Here is a 23,449-nt window from a genome sequence, read left to right as displayed (position 1 = left end):
ATCAGGAAAAGATGTAAAGAGATGATACAGATCTAGTTATCTATAGAGATTTTAACCGGGAATATTGGATATGACTTCCATCCTGTTCCTGGCTTGGGCAGCCAGACCGGACTTGCAGGCTCTTGGAGGTCGCATCCTGTCTTTCCCCCTCCCCCCACGCAGGTAGAGTGACTACAAGTCCCGGGATGCGCAGCGCTTGGAGCCGGGCGGGGGCGGGGCGGACCTCGGCGGTGACGTCACCGTCCCGGGGCGGGCCGGGGGAGGGCGGGGCGGAGGGGCGGGCCGGGAGGCTGCAGAGCGCGCTGGTGCTGATGCAGGATGGCTGAGCGCGCAGGAGCCCGGGAGGTCTGAGCCGGGCGAGGCTTGTTCCCTGCGCATCGCCTAGTCCGCCCGCCGCGTGGTCGCGGGCAGGTGGGCCGGGGGGCGCTGGGCAGGGCCAGGGCAGGCCGGTCTGCAGGCATAGGGGCCGGAGCCGAGAGGCTGCCCACCCTCCCGGGCTCGGAGCGGCCGGGCTGCTTAGCCGGCCGGGCTCGCGATGACCTGCTGAGAAGCGTAGTCGGAGGCTGCAGGAGGCGGCCTAGCTGTGGGCGGTGAGGCTCGCGGCCTCCTCCCCGTCGTTCCTGGCCCCGGCCCCCCACCCATCCCCGCGCCCCCTCCCTGCCGCCGGCCGAGATGGCGGATCCAGCTGAATGCAGCATCAAAGTGATGTGCCGGTTCCGGCCCCTCAACGAAGCAGAGATCCTCCGCGGGGACAAATTTATCCCCAAATTTAAAGGCGATGAGACCGTGGTGATCGGGGTAAGTGGTCCGGGCGTCCGCCTTCCCTACTGCTCCACGCCGCAGCCCGGCGCCCCGACGCCCCAGACGCAGCGCAGATGTTCAGGCCGCTCCCTCGGACATCCCCGCGGGACTGGCCTTTCGGGTGGACCTGGTCAGAGACCCCCTAGCCCCCCGCCCTATGGTTCCCTCCTGGGTGGGTGGAGAGGCTGCGGGGGGCGGCGGGCCGGGCCAGGCGGCCGGGGTGGGGGTGGGGGGCGAGGACGGGCTCGGCGCCGCCATTGTTGGCGAGGTGGGGGCCCGGGTGGGCCCATTGTTCCCCACGCTCGCCTCGCCGCGTGGGTAGTGTGTTCGGGTGACCCTGAAGCCAGGTGCCCAGGCCCCCTTTAAAGTGTGAGCTCTGCAACCCGCAAATGCTTCCGGGCATCAATCAATTCGATTTACCAAAGAGATTTGCCTCTTCTCACGACCTTAGCAAAAAAGAAAGAAAAAAGTACAGGAAGAATTCTAGCCGCGTCTCGGAGCTCCCCGCGGCGTTTCACCTTGCTCCGCGCGCAGAAGGCGGAGGGTGGGGGGAGTACTGGTGGCCTCGGTGTCCCCGGGCGGCCTGGTGTGTCTCCCGCCTCGTCTCACGCCTGGCTGCCCTGGATGTGGAGTCGGGCTTGAACGCTCCCCTCTGGGATGACCTCCTTCCCACCTCTGCAGACCCTCGCATGCGCCTCAAGCTAGGTGGAGAGGAGGCTGTGTCCACATCTGTGGGGCGAGGAGGCTCAGAGCGCAGCGAGATAAACCCTCTGTGCCAAGAGCAGAAGTTACTTCGTGCGGTTCGGACCCCCCTCCCTCTCGATCTCCCTTCCCCACCTTTTCTCCCCGACCCCCTCCCCGACTTAGTTCCCTCTGTACAGCAGGGGCTGCTGATGGGGGGAAAGAGCACCAATGGTTTTTAGTTCTTAAAGGAATCTGTCAAATGAAATACATCAGCCGGGTCTCCCGCCCCTTCCCTGCCAGCTGTCCGCAGCGTGTGTTGCTGGTGATGGTTCCCTCTTTGTATGCGAGCTGCGTGGGGAAGGACGGAATTAATGGGAGCCTCCCAGTCCCCGCTGACACGTTCCTGGCAGCCTGCTCCAGGTTGCTGATGCAGCCTTCCCGTCCCCAGCATTGATTAAGTGATGTCATCCCAATCACTGAGCATGCTCCGACTAACCCCCTCCTCCCCATCCCCCAGTGGCTGGTGTATTTAGGTCAAGTGATTGACAGGTGACAATTTATCGAGGGTATTGCCGGAGTCCGGCTGGCCTTTCTCAAGCGCCAGAGGCCGACGTTTTGCAGCCCGGGCGGTCCCCGGCATCTTTGCCAAGGTTGCCTGCCGCAGTCCCTGAGAAGGGCCCTGGGGACTAGCAGGTGCCAGCTGTACCATAAGGCGTGCTCTGTCCATGCCACAGGAGCCCGGGCAAGGCTCTGGTCTCAGAGCTTTTGACCTGTACCTCGCTTTAAAAGGCAGCTTCCCTTGAGGACCCTTTCTCCCCCATTTTCGCAGTCATCAGGAAAGTCTGACCTCCAAATGCTATGTGGATGGGTGGACATTCTGTGAGCTGACCTTTAAGGGCAGGAAAGCAGCATTTTCTCTCTGCTTAGTGTTAAACTTGCAGAGAAGATATAGCTACATTGATGAGGAAGGAAATTCTGTAGTTAATGGCAGATAAGTGTTAGTGACATATACATGGACAGTACCTGGGCAAGGGGCAGATAGTGACTTGTTTGGTTTACAGCTCTCAGCCAGGATCTGCCTACAGCCTGCCTGATCTGCTACTTCTTGAGCCAGGTTGTGGTTTAGATGGAGTGGGAGTTACTGGGGATATCTAGTCCCTGCCCCTTGGCTTGTAACAATTTTCAAACAAATAATTGTGCAGTATTGGAACATGTTCTGGTGACCCTACTTTTTTTCCCAGAGGTTTAGAAGATCCTGAAAAAGTTTTTCTTTTCCCCTCCTCTCTCCTCCCCTAACCCCTCTCCCCTCCCCCCTCTCCCTTCTCCTCCCCTTCCTCCTCTCCTAGAACCAATGAAGTAGTAAATAATCTTCTTTGACCTGTATGCAAAGCAGAGACTCTTAATTTTAGAATTATTCTTCTTTAATATTATGACATTGCTCTGAGTATATATTTATTTCCTTATCTAAATATACATATATTATTGGCTAAATAAATTAAAGCCAAGTCACCATATTAAATAAGAAACTTAAATAAAAATTGTAGATGTGAATATACACATTGCTTTTCAACTGTAAAGTGATTTTTGCTCATCCTACTATAGTCCTTTAATACAACAGTTTTCAACTTTTTTTAAGGTAAGCTTTTTATTGAAATGAAGCATTCATATAGAAAAGTGTTACCATAAGTATACAGCTTGATGGCTTTTCACAAAGTAAATTCTCCCTATAACCATCTCACAGACTAAGAAATAGCTATTTCAGGACCCCAGAAATCCCCCTGTGGCCCTTCCAGTCCCTAACTCCTCGTGCCTCAGGGTAACCACGATTCTGACTTCTGATGCTATAGATTAATTTTGCTTGTTTCTTTTTAACTTTATATACATAAAACCATAGAGTATGTTCTCTTTTGTGTGTGGTTTCTTGTGATTAAGTGTCATGCTTGTCAAATTCATCCTCATTGTTTTGTAGTATTCCATGATACGAATATACTACAATTTGTCTACTGACTGTTGTTGGATATTTGGACAGTTTCCAGTTTGGGGCTAATATGGATAGTGCTGGTATGAACGTTTGCTTGCATGTCTTTTAGTGAGTGTATGTACAGAAAAGAAGACTGCCAGATACTAAAGGGTATTGGGGGTTGGGTTGGCACGTGCCAGGACCCTTCCTGTTCCTAATTGATACTGTGGCACTAAAGGAAATGAGGGTTCTGGCAGTCTGTATCATGCCATATACATTGAGTAGAGTGGCCCCAAGTCAATTCAATTGGAACTGGCTCACATGGTTCAGTTGCCGGTGAAGACTGCCTGAGATGTGCAAAACCTTCCTTCATTCTAGGGGCACAGACTGGAAATGACCGACGAAGCCCAGACTATCCAGAAATATGTCACTTTCAGACAAGAAAACAATGAATTTTGGTGGAGTTATCTGTTAGTCCAAATTCAGATGCCAGAAATTCTTTGTGTTTTTGAAACTGGGGTCATATTTTCCCTTAAAGTTCTGTTTGTTATGGAGATATATTCCAAGAAAGAGATTTTACATGTGGAGTTTCTGGATTTCTCTTTTATAAAAATGTCCTGTCTGGGAGAAATGATCGGTATCATTCTTGCACTTTTTCAGCTTTGTGCAAAGCTCTCTTTCCCTGACCACCCCAGCCACCATCTCTCACCACTTTGAACTCGGGTAGCATTTGTTTTGTATGTGATCTGCTCAAGTTGTTGCCTTGGATCATTATTAGCTTTGGTCTTATATCTAATGACATTGTAAGCCATGTATAGAGACAAGGACCATGCATGTTTTGCTCCTTTATACTTCTCAGGGCTTTATGCATAGAAGGTACTTAATAAATATTTGTCAATCTCTTGGTGAATTCTGGAAATCTTTACTTTGTATATTTAACATAGTTTATAGACTTTTTATTGGCTGTAGGCTGCAGGGAGTAGTTAAAAAATAATTTTAAAGATAAGTGCTGTTTCTCTGAGTGGGCCTGGTAAGCTAACATATATAATGCTTAAAATGATATAAGAAAATTGGGAAAGAACTACATTGAGCTTTGGCAAAAGTTAGAAGAGCTAAAGACATTGATGGTGAGCTAGAAGTGGAGAGCAGGAGTGAGTAAGTGATTAGAAAAGAGGCTCCCTTCCATATCACATTAATTTTTCAGTAAAAATATTGGACTTACAGCATTTCTCAGAGTACTCCATTAGCTGCTAAAAATCCTGGTGAGTCATCCATTACCTTGGGCTCCGCCTATTGGTTTTGAAGCAAGTGTATTTTTTCTTTTTTTTGAGACAGAGTTTTGCTCTTGTTGCCCAGACTGGAGTGCAATGGTGCAATCTTGGCTCACTGCAACCTCCTGCAACCTCCGCCTCCTGGGTTCAAGTAATTCTCCTGCCTCAGCCTCCTGAGTAGCTGGGATTATAGGTGCCCACCACCATGCCTGGTTAATTTTTGTCTTTTTAGTAGAGACAGCGTTTTGCCATGTTGGCCAGGCTGGTCTTGAACTTCTAACCTCAGGTGATCCACCTGCGTTGGCCTCCCAAAGTGCTGGTATTACAGGAGTGAGCCATGGTGCCTGGCTGAAGCAACTGAATTGATGGAAGCTCTCTGACTTGGTGAGTTCTCAGTAAAGAACTTTGAAATGGACTTTCACACTTTACTTTCCTCTTATTGGGCTTTTCTGTTTGCAGTCTTGAGAAAGCAGGTCTTATTAAAGATGAGTGCTTCCTCCTGAGGCAACGTAAGTTATGGCCTAAAAGCCAGAGCAAAACATCAGCCACAAACCTGAGCTGGAAAGTAGCCTCAGTCTTCAGAAGCTTAGATTCTTTCTTGGCAGTAGTGGATGGATGGGGGAGGGGCCTGGACAGAGACCAAATTCAAGCCCGAGTTAGGATTTTAGAGATCAAACGAAGAAATACAGCTACATCTTAAAACTTTTCTTTTTTCCACAGTAATTGTCTTCCAAAGCAATAACATTAAAACAATTCTGTTTTTTCAAATTTACACACAGTAATACCATTTTTTTTTTTTGAGATGGAGTCTCAATCTGTCACCTAGGCTGAAGTGCGGTGGTGTCATCCTGGCTCATTGCAACCTCTGCTTCCTGGGTTCAAGCAATTCTCCTGTCTCAATCTCCCAAGTAGCTGGGATTACAGGCACGTGCCACCACACTTGGCTAATTTTTGTATTTTTAGTAGAGACGGGGTTTCACCATGTTGGCCAGGCTGGTCTCGAACTCCTGACCTCATGTGATCCACCTGCCTTGGCCTCCCAAAGTGGTGGGATTACAGGCATGAGCCACTATGCCAAGCCAGTAAAAACACTTTTTTGGTGTATAGTAGTTCTATGCTTTGGGCAAATACATAGAGATTTGTGACTATCTTGTATTAATAAGTTTTCAATTGCTGCCATAATAAGTTACTATAAACATAAGAGGCTTGAAACAACAGATTTATTTTATTTCACAGTTTTTATAGGTCAGAAATCCAGTAGGTGGGCTGATGTCTCTGAGTGTTTAGAGGAGTCACATAAAGCCACAATCAAGATATTGGCAGGGCCATGCTCTTTTCTGGAGGGTCTAGGGAAGGATTTATTTCTCTGCTCACCAAATGGGTGGCACATTTCAGTTTCTTGTGGTTGTAGGACTGAGGGACCCACTTCCTTGCTGACTATACCTGGGGTGTGTTCTCAGCTTCTAGAGGCTACTCTTGGGTCATAGCTATTTGCCCCCCTTCCTCCATCGTCAAAGCCAGCAGCAGTGGGTCGAGGCCCCCTTTTTCAGGCATGCATGTTTCTGACTCTTCTTCCTCCTTCCACTTTTGGAGGCCCATGTGGTTACACATGAGTTCCCCATCCGAATAATCTGAGATAATCTTCCTCCTTTAAGGTCATATGATGAGCAACCTTAATTGTATCTGAAATTACATTTGTAAAATTCCATTTACCATGTAACATTAATTTATTCACAAATTCCAGGCATTAGGGTATGGATGTCTTTTTGGGGCTGTTATTCTGCTTACCACACACCACCATTATCAAGATTAAAAACAGTTTTATCACTCCGAAAAATAAATAAATAAAATAAGAGCCCTTATGCTTCTCTGGCAAGCACTTATCTGTCTTCCTGTCTATAATTTTGCCTTTTACAGATTGTCATAAAATAGAATTATACATTATCTTTTTGAGTCTTGGTTTTTGCAGTTAAAAATTATTTGAGATTTATTTATGTGTGTGTATCACTAATTCATCTCTTTGTTCGCTTAGTAGTGGTCTATTGTACAGATATACCATAGTTTATTTATCTATTCAACTGCTGAGGGACATTTGGACTGCTTCCAGTTTGGTATGATTATGAACAAAGCTGCTGTGAATCTTTGCATATAGGTTCTGTGTATGAATTTTTATTTCTCTTGGGTAAATATCTAGGAATGGGATTACTGGGTTGTAAAGTAGCTATATATTTCACTCTATAAGAAACTGCCAAACTGTTTTCCAAAGTGGTTGTACCATTTTTCATTTCCATCTAAAAGCAGAATTTTAAACAAAAATAAGTTTATTTAGTCACTTGGTCTAAGTGCGTTCTAGTCTAGTAGTGTCAGAGTGTATCAGTGCTTCATTCCAGTGCTCTAAAGTCAGCGATGTTGATATCACCTGAAATGGATTCGTGATTTCCTTCACATGTACCCTGTGAAATCATAGACCGAGTGAACACCGCAGAGAGCTGTAATCTGGCATATGTAACTGAGGCCACTCACTATTCACAGTGGGCACACAGTCCGTGAATGGGGTGGGGAGAGGGAGCAGGAAAAATGAGACAAAACAAAGTGTAGATTCACTAGCTAGCTTTTTTTCCCCCCCCAAGTTGCTTAGCTTTCCAGGGCATGGATTTTCTCATATTGAAAGTTCAGATAATAATTACTTATCTCACAGGATCATTTGGATGAAATGAAATGAAGTGGTGAGACAGTGTCTGGCACAGAGAAAATGCTCAAAAGATGCTAATTGCCTTCTCTTCTCTTGTGACTTTCCTCATATCAACATTAGCTTTCCCCCCCCAAATTACTGCCCTATTCTGGCTGTTCCTTGAAAACCTTTCTTGTATTACCATTTCTTAGGCATTTGTTCACCCCATTCTCCTGGTTGGAGTAGCCAATGTTTTCATCTTATTTTGGTATATCTAAACATCCTTGAAGGCAAAGCGCATGTTTCATTTAGTTCTAGACTATGTTAGCCATTCCTTTGTGATCATGCATAAGATGTGTGTGTGTGTGCGTGTGTGTATATATCCTTCCCATGTAGCTTTTTTTTTAATTGGAATTTTTGTCACCTTTACTGTAGTTGTATAGTTGCTTAGTAAATGTATCTTGACTGAAGATTTCTTTTTTCCCCCTTCCCTGCCTGAAATCAAGACTCCATAAATGCCAATTTCTGCATTTCCGTAAATTACTTGTGTAGCACTGGAGACTCCCCTCTGCTCCCACTTGAGCTTGTCTGGCCGGACTCCCCTATTTAATAATGTTTTCCATTCTCAGCTCTTCCTCCGCTTCACAGTTGGAAACCTCCCCGCACCTTTGATTTCCCTTTAGTCCTTCCTTACCTCAGGTTTCTCACCTGTGTCTACTTATTAAAAAAGCAAAAACAAATTGGCTACTCCCTAATGGTTTCTCTTGAGTTGAAAAAAATAAAGCCCCTTGACAGATCCAGTTTCATGTTACTTTTTCCCAGGTGTTTTTCATAAAGTTCTAATTTTGTGGCTGAGAAGGTTCTCCCCGTAATCCCTTTGCTGCAGGTCAACCAAGCTCCTTTTAGTAGGAATTGAGTCGTTGAGTTTGAGGTCATTTGTAAATATCATAGAGAACTCACGAGAAAACAATTTTAGATTCATCGTTGTGTCTTCCTGGCATGGAACATGGGCGTGAGTCAGATAGCCTAGGATGAACTCTGAGCTCTGCCACTTCTTAGCTGTGAGAACTTGGGCAAATCCCTAAACCACACTGAGTGCCAGTTTCCTCACCTGTAAAATAGAGATAGCACTCTCCACTGTCCAGGGCTGTTGTGTGCTAAGCCCAGTGGCTAGTCCACGTCAGGCATCCAGTTAAGGCCCAGTAGTGGTTCATTCTCTGCATTGTTGTCCGATTTACTAACCTTGGGAAGGTGCAGACCCATCAGAGTTACCTCTGTGCCCTCAGGTTGGAAACCAGATGCTTCAGTGGGGCATTCCAAGGCCACCATACTGCGGGCCTGCCTACTTTCTAGCCTTACCCCTCACCATATATTTGATCTGTGCTTCTGTTCCCCCTCAAAAAGATTAGGCTGCTCAATCCCCATCCCTTTCCCCTCAGCTGCTCACATCAACCCACATACCAGGGGTGACCACCCTCACCTGCATGGCCTGTGAGCTTTGGAAAAACATCCACTCACCTTTAGACTCTCAGCCTACAATACTTCCAGGGAGACTTTTTCTGATCAGCCCCTTTCTCCCCCTCCTTCCAGCCTGGTGGAATCAGCCTCTTCCCCTTAAGCATGACTGTACTTTGCTCTTCCCCAGTAGTGCATTTCATTTATTTAGTAAATCTGTCCTTTCCTCCAATTAGGCTGAAAGCTTTGAGGGCAGGAAATTGTGTCCCATTTATTTCCATCTCCAAGGCCTGGAACAGAGTAGTTCCTCAGTATAAGATGTCTTTTGAGAGAAAGGAAAGGATGCTGACCCTCCTTGGCTGTCAGAGTTAAAGGTTATTTGCTTAGATTGTCACTTTGACCTCTGTCCAGCTCTGGCAATTTGCCTTTTCTCCTTTAGACATCTTTATGGTTTTGTTATTATTGTCTTTAAATAGTTTCTTTTTGTGTATGTGGGGGTCCCAATATGTTGCCTGCACAGTGAAAAAAATTTAGACCATGGCAAAAATCATAAAGAAGGTAAAAATTACATTTAATTTTACTAACCAGAAAATACCACAATTAACATTTTATGGTATATTCCAGTTCTTTTCTATTCTTACAACACTTTGTTTTAAAACAAAATCTATTTTAAAACTCTGTTTTACTTAATAATATAGTATACTTACTAAACTAAATGCTGATGTCTGAAGTCTAGTGTACTATATATTTTCAGCCTTTTAAAAGTTGCATATAATTTCATTATATGCCTAATCAATACTTTATTTCCTACTAACAGACCTTTAGGTTTCGGGCTTTTATTTTCCCTATTATAAACAAAGTCTTGATATAAACATTCGTCCATACACCTCCTCATGGACTTGCCCAGTTATTTTGTTGGAATACATTCCTAGAATTGAGATGACTGGGTAAAAGGATATACGAGATGATTTGAAGACATCCACTACAGTTTGTGAAGGGAGCAACTTAGAAGTTGCAAGTTGTCTTCTGTTTTATAGACCCACTTCTCTGCTCACCCTGTGGAACTGCTGCCAGTTTGTCTCATAAGGCATCCCTTCATATTCGAGCTAAATTAAATTCTTACCGAGGGTATGTGCTTCGTCATGCACTGTTAACCCCCAGATCTGGAACATGGCAATGTCTTCAGACTTTTAATGTAAACCGTAGGATTTTGTAGGCCGTCTCTTGTCAGCTTCAATATCCTAAAGGATGTTGTTTGTTGGAGGTAATCAAAAGCTAAATCTGTCTCTGGAGGCAGACAGAGATAGAGGCCAAGATTGTAGTCTTAGGGAAAAATAGGATGGATGGATGTATCCTTTCTTCTTGGTGCTCACATTGAATGATCTGTGATATCTTCTGGGCAATGGTAAGCTGAGAAAGGAAAAAAATAACCCCCTCAGAAAAGCCCTAGGCAGACACTTGCTTTTTCTCTCCCCCCTTGATTCGTAGGTGCTCTTTTAGAAAACTTATTATATAAAATTTCAAACATACGGCAAAGTAGAAAGAATAACAAAATGTGCTTATCAACCAGTTTTAACCATGATCGTCAGCAAATGGCCAGTCTTATTTTTTGCACACTCTCCTTACCTTTCTCCCCAACCTCACTAGACTATTTTAATGCGAAATCTTAACATCTCATATCTTTTGACCCACAGATTTCAATATGTATCTCTTTATTTATTTATTTTTTTTTGAGACGGAGTTTCACTCTTGTTACCCAGGCTGGAGTGCAATGGCGCGATCTCGGCTCACAGCAACCTCCACCTCCTGGGTTCAGGCAATTCTTCTGCCTCAGCCTCCTGAGTAGCTGGGATTACAGGCACGCGCCACCATGCCCAGCTAATTTTTTGTATTTTTAGTAGAGACGGGGTTTCACCATGTTGACCAGGATGGTCTTGATCTCTTGACCTCGTGATCCACCTGCCTCGGCCTCCCAAAGTGCTGGGATTACAGGCTTGAGCCACCGCGCCTGGCCTCTGTATCTCTTTATTTTTAACATAACTACAGGAACACTATTACATGTAAAGTATTAACAATAATTCCTTACTATCAAATGCCCAGGCAGATTCCCCCCATTGCCTTCTACCTTTCTTTTTGCAGTTGGTTTCTTCAAATCAGAAGGCTAGGTACTGTTGATTTCCAGTGAGGAGAAAGAAATGCTCATACACGTCGACCTTGAAACAAGAGAAGCCTTTTGCCATAATAGACTTATCTAGTGTAGAGTCAGTTGTGGTGGGAGAGGCATGCATGGGGCCATCAGGGCTAACAGATTCCCAGCCTGTCTCCCTTCACAATGCTCATGTCCATGTCCCAGTTATCCTTTTTAATCCACCAGTGCCAGTGTGGCAGGGTCACCTGGAAAGCTATTTAAAGAGCTTTCTGCTCTGTGGCCTTCTTCCTGCTGCTGCTTCACCTTGCCTTTGCTTGTTAAGCATTAGGGAAACAGGCAAATGCATCTCATTTGTCTTCAGTACCCTCTCTTATTAGATTGCCATCAACTACATTTGGAGCAATCCTCTTAAGTGTGTACAGGTGTATTGCATATGACCTTTTCCGTCAGTGCATACTCATCCTTGATGTGAATTGAACGCTGGAAAATATGTCTGCAGAGCTGAAGGGAAAGCATATATGTGAGATCAGAACTCAGCACAACACAGTACTTAAAGGAAAAAGGTTTGTAGTTCTCTTTTTATGTTTCATATTCCTCTTCTCATTAAAGGAAAACTTTTGAAGGGAGATGGAGTTGGAGGAAAGGTGCAAATAAAAAGACAAACCCCAGTAATTTATACCTTTAACATCCTTAGCTGCAGAGTATTTTTTTTTTTTTTTAATGGAGTCTCACTCTGTTGCCCAGGCTGGAATGCAATGTCACGATCTGGGCTCACTGCAACCTCTGCCTCCTGGGTTCAAGCAATTCTCTTGCCTCAGCCTCCTGAGTAGCTGAGATTACAGGTATGTACCGCCATACCCAGCTAATTTTTGTGTTTTTATTAGAGACAGGGTTTCACCATGTTAGCCAGGTTGGTCTCGAACTCCTGACCTTGTGATCTGCCCGCCTCAGCCTCCGAAAGTGCTGGGATTACTGCCGCTGCGCCCGGCCGGCTACAGGGTGTGTTCTTAAGAGCTGCAGATCACTAATATTATTTTCGAAGTATTTATTTGAAGATCTTGGTTACATAGTTCTGTATTGCTCATGGTGGGGACTCTTCCTTTGTCGGGCTTACTCTCAGTAGTCTCTCCCATTTCCAGGTCTCATTTTGCCTTATGAAGAAAGGCTGAGCAGTCGGCTTCAATTCTCTGAGGAGGTTATATCATAGTTTTTCTCGGAACGACCTGTCTGGCACCTCACTCCTGAGAGATTATTGATTTTCACCTGGGAATCTAGGCACAAAACAACTCCATCAATTTTAGAAACGTTGGATAGTCATGAGGGAAGGGAATTCCGTTCCCCTTTCACAGCCATCTCTTGCCCCATAGACAGGGACAAATGCCAATCTGGTCAGTATTCCTTCCTGCATCTGCACTCTGCGACAGGCTGACCACTGTAGCGTCTGGCTTCCTGGGATGGCTTTCAGGGCCGACTTTTCTCTCTCCTCTCTGAATGCTGCTGAGGGGATAAGTTCAGCTTACTCCACAGATTCAGGCCCAACTGGGCTGGTCTCAAGGTTAAGAATAGGTAAGGCTGCAGAATGTTGGGTGGGAAGTAAGGAAATGGGAAGACTCCATATAATCCTCCTCACCTGGGACTTTGGCCAGGTTACGTATTGAGATGATGGGTGTGGGTGCCTGGATACCTGGAGTGTCACTATTCTTGTGTAGATCAGACTTGCCCACCCAGCGGGAAAAAGTGGGGGGCTTTTAGGGGAGGCTTCTGGCACTCCTGGGTCCCTGATACTAATGTTATCATGATAGCATCAAATCTTCTAACTACTCATTATTTGTTTGTATGATACTTGTTGTAAAGTCGACTTTAGAAGGGAAGGAAGTGTTTAGCTCTTCCAGGATAATTAATTACTTCACTAAAAAACACAACCTGCTAATTATCTGTTCAAACAAGCGGGAGAAATAACACCCAGACTACCCTAGGATATATCCTAGAATAACAGCCTTGCTTGCTCATGTGTTTGTTAAAATTTTCTTAATAAATATGGCTCTTGGTAAAGATTGGCTTGAGGATCTGTTTGAAACAATATTTTCTGTTCTAGACATTTATCCAAAAGAGTTTGAAAGGGGGAAAATACACACCCGTTTGATAGCTGCTTCTTTAGTAATATTTTGCTGTCCAAATGGTAGCTGTGCGTGACTACTGGGCACCTGTAATGTAGGTAGTCAAATTGGGATGAGCAGTAGGTATAAAATATTCATCAAATTTCAAAGACTTAGTACACAAAAAGTAAAATATTTGTACTAATATTTTTAAATATTAATTACATGTTGAAATGACAATATTTTGGATGTGTTAGATTAAATAACTTAATAAAATGAATTTCACTTCTTTTTACTTCTTTTAATGTGGCTACTAGAAAGTTTAAAGTCGCGTGTGTGGCTCACATTTGTGCCTGGCATGTATTTCTCTTGGACAGCATGGCTCTAACATTTGGAGGTGACATTCTGATTTTTTTTTTTTGCCTTTATTGATTTCAGTTTCACTTTGATACATGGAGGATCTAGTAGTATGTGCTGAGCTCAGTGCTAAGCATCATGGATTTACTATGATAAGTAAGACAAGATCCCCTGCCATCAATAACCTAAGTCCAATGTGTGGAAAGCAAGTTAAAAAAATCACTTGGGGGAGGCCGAGGCGGGTGGATCACGAGGTCGAGAGATCGGAACCAACCTGGTCAACATGGTGAAACCCCGTCTCTACTAAAAATACAAAAAATTAGCTGGGCATGGTGGCGTGTGCCTGTAATCCCAGCTACTCAGGAGGCTGAGGCAGGAGAATTGCCTGAACCCAGGAGGCGGAGGTTGCGGTGAGCCGAGATCGCGCCATTGCACTCCAGCCTGGGTAACAAGAGCGAAACTCCGCCTCAAACAAACAAACAAACAAACAAATCACTTGGCCTGTAGTCCCAGCTACTCGGGAGGCTGAGTCAGGAGAATCAATTGAACCCGGAAGGTGGAGGTCACAGTGAGCCAAGATCCCGCCACTGCACTCCAGCCTGGTGACAGAGCAAGACTCTGTCTCACAAAAAAAAAAAAGAAAAAGAAAAAAAAAAAGAAAAAGAAAAAGAAAAAGAAAGGAAAAAATGGCTTGGTATCAGTGCCCAGAGACAAGGGGAAAGAAGACATGGGGAGAGCTAAAATAGAGAAACTCATGCCATTCTGTTCAGGGGAACCTCAGACTGAGGGACACTTTGATTTCTTACTTTGAAGCTGGGGTAGGAGTCTTTTTAGAAAATTTAAAATTTGCTTCTTTTTTTTTTAAAAAAATTCAACTTCCGTTTTCTATGCAGGGGGTACACATACAGGTTTGTTACTTGGGTATCTTGCACCCAAACAGGAGCATAGTACCCAGTAGGCAGTTTTTCACCCCACGTCCCCTTCCCGCCCTACCGGCGCTAGTAACCTGCTTCGGTTACTCTGCAGTTCTCTACAGCTCTTTATGTTTGCGTTTTGAATGTTGTTGAGGAAAGATGCGAGAAAGAATGTGTGCTGCGAGGCGGGTGGATCACGAGGTCAACAGATCGAGACCATCCTGGTCAACATGGTGAAACCCCGTCTCTACTAAAAATACAAAAAAAATTAGCTGGGCATGGTGACGCGTGCCTGTAATCCCAGCTACTCAGGAGGCTGAGGCAGGAGAATTGCCTGAACCCAGGAGGCGGAGGTTGCGGTGAGCTGAGATCTCGCCATTGCACTCCAGCCTGGGCAACAAGAGCGAAACTCCGTCTCAAAAAAAAAAAAGAAAAAAAGAAAAAAAAAGAATGTGTGCGGGAGGCTGCCCCCTCCCCGCCCCCATCACTACCCCTCCCCCCGCGGGTGCCCGCGGAGCACTGTAGCAATTTAAGTTCGTGCAAGCTGTTTGCGGCAGCGGGTTTGAGATGCGTTTGTAATGGTTGACATTGAGAATGCCCAGAGGCGACGGGGCGCCTGGTTTCTGAGAGGTGGCACGCTGCCTACCGCCCTGGTGCCTGGCTCCCCCGGAAGGGGCCCCCAGCCGCGGGTCCTGGGAAGGCACTGCGGGCCCGTGGCTCCTCGGGGGTCGCCTCCGCGGGCGGCCTGTTTCCAATTTCCAGGCGAGGAGCGACGCGGTGATGCAAATCTGCCACTTACCTTCTGTCACCATTCTGTCGCTAGCGCTAGGAATGATGAAACCTCCTGTTCTGGAAATGCATTTCCCGTTAGCACCAGCGCCTTCTAATGAGGTCCCTCCGCCCTGTGGGACAAAAGCGCCCATTAGGAGGTCTGGTGGTGGGAGGTGGCCACTCCGTTTGGCGCGGTGAGGGAAACCGCCTTTGTTGCCCACAGGTACCTCTTTTTGTCCTAGCCTCTGCCTGTGGAAGAGGTCGCCTTGCGGGTGAAGGCCACACAGCTCTTCGGAGAGGAAGTCTGATGCTGTGCTGAAAAATCTCTCTTCCCAACCCCCACTCAGGTTTCTGTTGTCTGGGTTGGCACAGAATTGATTTTTCCTCCTTTGTAAATGGCAAAAACGCTATGATGGTAACATAAAGCAAGCAACAAACGCAGCCCTAATCTCCCCACCCGACAGCTTTCATTTTATTTTTTTCTATCCTCCTTTCTTCTCTTGGTTGGTGCTTAATATTAAAAAAAAAAAAAAAATCCAACCGTAGATATACAGTTCTGCCTTTTTACCCAAATATATTACTCCATAAACAGTTTCCATGTTGTATAATATCTTCATGTTTCTACTTTTCAGTGACTGCTTAAATGTCCTGTGGGCTGATAGATCACAGGTTGCTAACCCATCTCATCATAATGCATTGGAATCTCCATTTTCTCTTTCTCTAGGTGATGGGTTAATGAACATCTGCATGCACAGAGCTGTGTTCTTTTGTTGAATTATTTCTGGAGGATAAATTCTCTAGAAGCAGATTTCCTAGGCCCAATGCTGTGAACATTTTAATTTGATTCTATGAAATATTATCCTATTTCTCTCCTTACAGGTTCTACTAATTCCCATGACCACCAGGGATGTATGAGTGTCCCATCTGGTGGTTAATTCATTTTTGAAAAGATTTGGAGAGCGATGGTCTGGGATTCATGTATCTTAGATATTTTTTTTTTTAATCCTGTTTTTCCTCTGATATATATGAATTGTAAACTGATTGTATAACTATTTAGCAAACTATTTTAACTTGGAATATTGTTGCCAGTCAGCACTCCAGGGGTCAGGCTGGTGGGCAGGGAGTCTCTTGAGCTACGTAGAGGGAGGAAGGACTTGGAGGGGTTAATGTACCCCACTCCTCAACATCCCTCAACTGGCAGAGGAGTTGGTTGGAGATGGTGATTTACATTTGGGACTAACTCAGGGCTCTTCTCACGTTCTCACAGATGTAATTCTTTCTGCTATTGCATTAGATGAGCTTCAGACCTTTGGTATCCTAATAGCAGCACCCATGGGGATCCATTTCACTAGATGATCTGGCACTATGTTTGACTGCTTCTGGTAGGAGTTCGTCCTTCTTCTGGGAGGTGTGGTGACACCACTCATAAGACATTACTTCATGCTTTGATGGTTATGTGTACTCAGGGATCCGCACGTCTTTAGTTCTGGAAGAGCTCAGCCACCAGACACATCATCCTGTGAGCATCACTGGCAAGCCTGGGGCTGGGAAAGGAGAACCTGAGTAAGGTAAACAAAAGGAAAGGCAATAAATATGAGGAGGAAATTGGGATAGAAAAAGAGAAGAAATGAATGCTGTGGGCCACCTTTCTAGTATATTTGTTCTCTTATCTTACTATAGAAGACATGACGTTTCCTTTTCTACAAAATTTACTTTGAGTATAAAATGCTGCTCTTTAATGCATAGGTTTAGTCACTCACAGAAGTCCTTTTTGGTGCTGTAACTATCATGCTGAGTATCATTTACTTAAGAAACTGGCCGGGCGCGGTGGCTCAAGCCTGTAATCCCAGCTCTTTGGGAGGCCGAGGTGGGTGGATCACGAGGTCAAGAGATCGAGACCATCCTGGTCAACATGGTGAAACCCCGTCTCTACTAAAAATACAAAAAAAAAAAATTAGCTGGGCACGGTGGTGCGTAATCCCAGCTACTCAGGAGGCTGAGGCAGGAGAATTGCCTGAACCCGGAGGTGGAGGTTGCAGTGAGCCGAGATCTCGCCATTGCACTCCAGCCTGGGTAACAAGAGCGAAACTCTGTCTCAAAAAAAAGAAATTAACTGGTTTGTGAAAATTTTACCTATAATGCTGTTATACTACTTATAAGCTAAAATAATAGTTTTAAAAATATTTAAATAAAGACACTTTTTTGTATAAAACTTAAAGAACACGCAAGGTGTAAAGAGAAAAGGAAAGATGGAATAAGAGTTTCTACAGGGGAGAGAAGGTATTCAAGATGATTACTGTGCCAGCCTGGGAAACATAGCAAGGCCCTGCCTCTACAAAATAGTTTTTAAAAATTAGGCAGGTATGGTCATGCATACCTGTAGTCCCAGCTACTTGGGAGGCTGAAGCAGGAGGATCGCTTGAGCCTAGGAGTTGGAGGCTGCAGTTAGCTATGATTGCTCTACTGCACTTCAGCCTGGACAACAGAGCAAGAGCCTGACTCTAAAAAAAAAAGAGCCATGATCACTGTGTGTTAAAGGACAAGGAAGCGTGTGAGCTATTTTTGAGAGACCTGAATATAGAGGAGCCAGTAAGGTGGGTGGAAAGGAGGGGATTGGATGTGGAGGGGCTTGAAAGAGGGCTAGAGGAATTGAAACTTGATTTAGTTGACTTGGTATTCTGCTCTATCCTATAGCTGAATCAGAAATACTCCCATGTAACATTTCTTCTTAAATGTTGTGTCTTTTGACCTCAAATAACGCTTTTGAGGCTCCCATGAGGATGGGTACTGTTGAAGTTTGCTTTTCACAGTTTTATGGCTGGTAGCCCGAATGAGTTTCAACTGTTACGGGTTCTTGACTTAGCATCCAAAAAGACAACTATGTTAATATCTTATTTAATTAATTAATCATTGAAGGATGACATTGTTCTGGCTACTGGTTATCATATGTATTATAGATCACCAGATTTCAAGGAATTGACATACAATGAAGTATGCATAAATTAAGCTATATTTTAAAAGTAAAGTATAATAATTTGAGGCATTGTTCTGTTGTGATAGATGTTTTCTGGAAGAATTTTGCATTCTGGGTAAGCACTGTCCCATTTGGCATATTTCACATTTCAAAGGCTCCTCCATGGACAGCAGTAGTTTCATGTCTGTTGAACTCGCTTATTGTTTTGAAGGAAGAGGTGGTATAAAATAACCCTAAAAGTCACTTAGAATACTGGCAGAATTTCTTTAGCACTAAATGTCCTTCCAGAAGGTGTATTTTATTCAGGAAAGTGAATACGGAAGGTTGGAGAAAAGGTGCTTTTCAACCTGGATACTTAGGAGGACCATATTTAGAGAAAATTCTCTAACCTTTTTAAGGCTAAGGATTGCTTTTTATTTTTTTTCTAGTCACCCCACCTCAAACCAAATGCAAATCTAGGGATTAATGTGTTCAGTATAAATATCAATTAACTGAATGTCTGGATTAGCAGAACTGCAGACAGTATATGTATTACTGCTCTTCTCATAGACCTTTATGGACCTATTTCATGAAGAGCAATTTTCCTTTTACACCAACAAAGTCATATTCTTCCTCACTTGCAAAATATTGTAATTCTAACAGTGTAGTGACAACATTTAAATAAGAGGTTTACATATATGAAATCATTCATTTTATTTTTATTATTTATTTATTTATTATTATTTTGAGACAGAGTCTCACTCTCGTTGCCCAGACTGGAGTGCAATGGGTGTGTGATCTCTGCTCACTGAAACCTCCACCTCCCGGGTTCAAGTGATTCTCCACCCTCAGCCTCCCAAGTAGCTGGCATTACAGGCATGCACCACCATGTCTGGGTAATTTTGTATTTTTAGTAGAGACAGGGTTTCACTATGTTGGTCAGGCTGGTCACAAACTGCTGACCTCAGGTGATCCATCCTTCTTGGCCTCTAAAAGTGCTGGGATTATAGGCATCAGCCATTGCATCATTCATTTTAATCTTTAATATAACCCTATGAAGTAACTGCTCTTGTCATATCCCTTCTTGCCATTCTGCTAATGAGGAAACTTGGGCATAGAGAGGTTAAGTAAGTTGCTGAAGAGTAAGTTGTGGATCTGGGATTCAAACCAACACAGTGGGCTCCAGCATCCTTCCTTTTAGCCATTTGTTACGTTGCACCTAAATTTTGGTTCATACCAGGAATTGAGAATGTTGAGCGCAGAGCATTTTCTAAACTAGAGTTTCTCTGAGGAGCTAGTTCTTTGAGATGTTACCTGTTGAAAGGATTTGATGTCAATCAAGTGTGATAAATGTTGCTCTCATTCTCTGCATCTTGGAGCCTTCCTCTTTGAATCAGCAATCCTGCAGTAAATGGAATAAGTGTACCTAGCTTTGTTGTTTCCATTAGCAACCTATTAGACTGAGACAGAAGTTTGGGAACTACTATAGGAGAAGACAGCTTTAAACCTGGGCAAGACTTAACAGTGGAAGAATATTTTTCCGCCTCTGTTGCTTGCCCTTGCATTGATCTCAAATTACGTGCGAAGGCAGAATTGGCTTCTCGGTTATGCTGTGATGTCCATCTCAAAGGCTGTTTAAGACCTTTGGTAGAACACAGTGCCATTCCTCTCAGGGTTGGATGCATATGCTTGGAAACCTCTTAGGCTACACTTCTGAATGTTTAGATGTACTATTAATCTACATGCTTTTCTCATAAAAACCTTTATTTAATCTGTGTTCTCTCCCTTAAAAGTGGAGAGATTTATGTCTGCTTCTTGGATTTCTAATTCCAGCTGCTCATTCAGCCACACTGCTAAACTGTTTTCTAAAAATTTTTTGGTAGCTTTTGAAAGATACATCATGAAGATAATTTTATCTTCTTCAAATAATGACAGTTTTGTTTCCTTCTTTCCAGACATAGACTTTTAATTTCTTTTTTCTTGTCTCGCTGCATTGGATTGGACCTGCAGGGCAGTCTAAAATAAAGTCAGTGATACTCAGAATCCTTGCCTTGTTCTTAATCTTAAAACAAGGTATGCTGTACAGTTTTAGTAAATATTTATTGTTGAGGTAAGAAAGTACAGTCTATCCTGGTTCGTTTTGTTTTTGATAATGAGTGGGTCCTGAAGACCTCAATTGGCTCTTACTTGAATTGCAATAGTTTTGGAATTCCCTGTTTCCTTTCTACCCTTTGGTCTCTTTCGAACACTGGTGCTAAACTGTTCTTTCCAAAGTGCCACTCAGGTTATGCCAGTTCTCTGCTCAAAAACATTTAAGTCTTCTCCTTTGCTCACTAAAATGAGTTTGAACTCTTCAACTTGTTTTCTGTCATTCAGCAAACCCCTCCACACTATGTTCCCTTTATCCTTTTGCCTTGATCACTCTACTTCACATCAGGTCTGTGCCTTTCTCAAATCTAACTATCCACTGTATCCTAAACTCAGTCTGCATGTTCACTTGTCCAAGCCTTTGTGGATGAGATTCCCTCTTCTTGGAGTGCCATTCCCATCTTTCTGTGCCTCTAAATTTGTTCTCACCCTAGAAAGTCACAGTGAGGTATTTTCATTTCTCTTTAGTCCCTTCCTCCTTGGAATTATCCCACTTGGAGTGTGAGCTCCTCTCAGGTCAGGGTTTGCTTGATTTATTTTCATATTCTCAGCAAACGATTCTGAATGGGTATGCATAATACACGATGGAATGAATGAATGAATATTTCTTGTGGCACTTACATTCTCATTTTCATGATTATTTTTAGTCTCATTACCTCTCTACTTCCCATTATCGGTTCCACCTGAGGACGAAAGAAGCTGCCCACATATTGCTTTTGTGTGATTCACTGTATTTGGACCAAACGGCAAATGTAGGCATTTCTTAGGAGAGCACAATTCATTTATCTTACCTTCAAGCAACTCACTGTTTAGTAGAGGAGACAGATGGATGGAAACACTCACACACACACACACACACACACACACACACACACGGAATACAGTACCACTGACAAGTGATTGAATAGTACTCAAGGATTGGGGAGCATAAAACACCTTAAGGGTGGGGTAAAGTGATTTTGGAGTGGTTTCATAGTAGTTTGCAAAGTGGTTTCATTTTCCACAGAATAAAAATAGTTCTGTATTGAGTATCCAAACTCCATTATCTTCTATTAAGTTATCCAGTTGGCAGTGCCAAAAGGAAAGAAATTACAGATTCACTAAGTAAAGAAAATGATTGCCTTGAAATGATTTCCTCTTTACCAAAATGTAGAAGCCACACATACAAAACACCTTTCTCTTTTTGCAACTTGCTAGTCATAAAATTATTTTAATGTGAACTGAAAGCTGGCATCTTAAAGAAAGAAAGGTCCAAGAAGTTAAAACTGAAGATATTAATATAACTGAACCACACTTAAAATTCTATTGATAGTCCTCAGCTCTGAAAGGGAAATGTCTATAATTTACCTAAATTGCCTTGAAATGAAAAGAAATAAGAGCCTTCCTTCCTTGAATGTCTGTTTCCTGGCATTTTTCTAATAACCAGGCTATAGAGTGATTGAATTATTATTCCAACCCTGTAACAATTCTTTTCATTTCAAGAGTACGGGTTAATTTCAGCTGAATATTTCAAATAAGTTTAATGCAATATATATAATAAATCAATGCTGCGCCATAGAGTCTGAGGATCAACATTATTTTAGATCAACCAATGCATTTTCTTAAGGATGGTCAGTTGTTCATCCCAACTTCTTCTTCAGGAAAATGGAAGTGGGAGGTGGGAGGGAAGATTGAAGGGAGTATGAAAGTCATCACAAGTGTTCAGTAGCTTCTTTTTATTTTTTTCTTTAATTTTCTTTTCTTTTTTCCAAATATTATATATACATTTTAGATTGATTTAAAAAATTCAGGAAGTTAAGATTTGGAAAGTAGAAATGCTCCTTATTCACCCTCCCTCTCCCCAAGAATAAGTATGAACCGATGGATGTTATATCATTCTAATACTTTACTTTTATAAATTCTATTCTAAAATACTTAATACATATAAAATAATATATATAAAACAAAAATGAATGATAAGATGTTCTAATGAAATTAACACCCATGAGGCCACCATCCACTTAGTATCACTTTACCAATATGCAAGCCTCCCTTCATCTCAGCTGTTATCCTCCTCATTACGAGGCAAGCACTCCCTGGAATTTTCGCTGTTTTTGAGAGGAGTCTCTGCCCAGGCTGACTTGCAATGGAGCAGTCTCAGCTCACTGCATCCTCCACCTCCCAGGTTCAAGTGATTCTCATGCCTCAGCCTCCTTAGTAGCTGGGATTACAGGTATGCATCACCACGCCCAGCTAATTTTTGTATTTTTAGTAGAAACAGGATTTCACCATGTTGGCCAGGCTGGTCTCAAACTTCTGACCTCAAGTGATCTGCCTGCCTCTGCCTCCCAAAGTGCTGGGATTATAGGCATAAGCCTCTGTACCTGGACCTACTTTTATCATTATTTATGATTTTACCGCAAACATTTTTTGGTGCTAAATGATACATTGCTTACTTTTTTTGATCTTCAATGTCCAAAATATTTATAAAAATACTGTATATATTTTTCTGTGCCTTACTCTTTTCTCTTAACATTTATGTTTCGAATGTATGGTCAAAAAACATAGCCTATGCAAATTCTATTCAATATAGCTAGTGTATTAGTTTGCTTGAATGGCCAAAACAAAATACTACAGACTGAGTGGCTTAAGCAACAGAAATTCATTTTCTCACAGTTCTGGAAGTTGAAAGCCCAAGATCAAGGTGTCAAGGCTGGTTTCTGGTGAGGGCTGTCTTCCTGGCTTGTAGATGGCCACCTTCTCACCGTGCGTGTCCACACACGCACACACACACACACACACACACACACACACACACACAGAGAGAGAGAGAGAGAGAGAGAGAGAGATCTGGTGTCTCTTCCTCTTCTCATAAGGACATATAAATCTATTGAGTTAGAGCCCCACCCGTATCACCTCATTTTACCTTAATTACACTCCAAAGACCCTGTCCCCAAATATGGTCACACAAAGTGTTAGGCATTATGCTAACCCCCAGTGTGGGGCTTCAATAGTTAAATTTTGGGGTGGACCCAGTTCTGTTTAAAATGAGTAATATATACTAAAGCCATTATATGCTGTAGGGGGTTCAGAGATGTGAAAACTCAGACCCATCCTCTGAAGTCAGGAAACCCATCCTCAGCCCATGAAGGGTTTCCTGGCTTTTTCTAAATAACCAAATTTAGATTCCCCAGAGGAGAGCTCTTGGTGAGCCCTCCTAGAGTGGCTTGTGTGAACAGT

General features: G+C 43.5%; 1 protein-coding gene and 1 long non-coding RNA gene across 2 annotated transcripts in view; one reads left to right on the top strand and one right to left on the bottom strand.

Moving 5' to 3' along the window:
• The first annotated feature begins 292 nt into the window (after window positions 1-292).
• The window catches only part of KIF5C (kinesin family member 5C), a 155,707-nt gene continuing 132,550 nt past the window's right edge, over window positions 293-23,449 (top strand). The window contains exon 1 of the mRNA XM_002749445.7: window positions 293-798. Within this exon, the coding sequence (XP_002749491.3) occupies window positions 673-798 (126 nt within the window). The 5' untranslated portion in view covers window positions 293-672. The remainder of the gene's footprint in view (window positions 799-23,449) is intronic.
• On the bottom strand, window positions 9,395-15,474 carry LOC128932383 (uncharacterized). Its single transcript, XR_008482169.2, has 4 exons — window positions 15,357-15,474; window positions 15,158-15,260; window positions 13,127-13,195; window positions 9,395-12,262 (listed from the first exon to the last, which is right to left on the bottom strand). It is a non-coding gene; the product is annotated as an uncharacterized LOC128932383 (long non-coding RNA).

This window comes from Callithrix jacchus, chromosome 6, assembly GCF_049354715.1.
Source record: "Callithrix jacchus isolate 240 chromosome 6, calJac240_pri, whole genome shotgun sequence".
Classification (NCBI taxonomy): Eukaryota; Metazoa; Chordata; class Mammalia; order Primates; family Cebidae; genus Callithrix; species Callithrix jacchus.
This window is presented reverse-complemented; position numbering and strand designations above follow the sequence as displayed.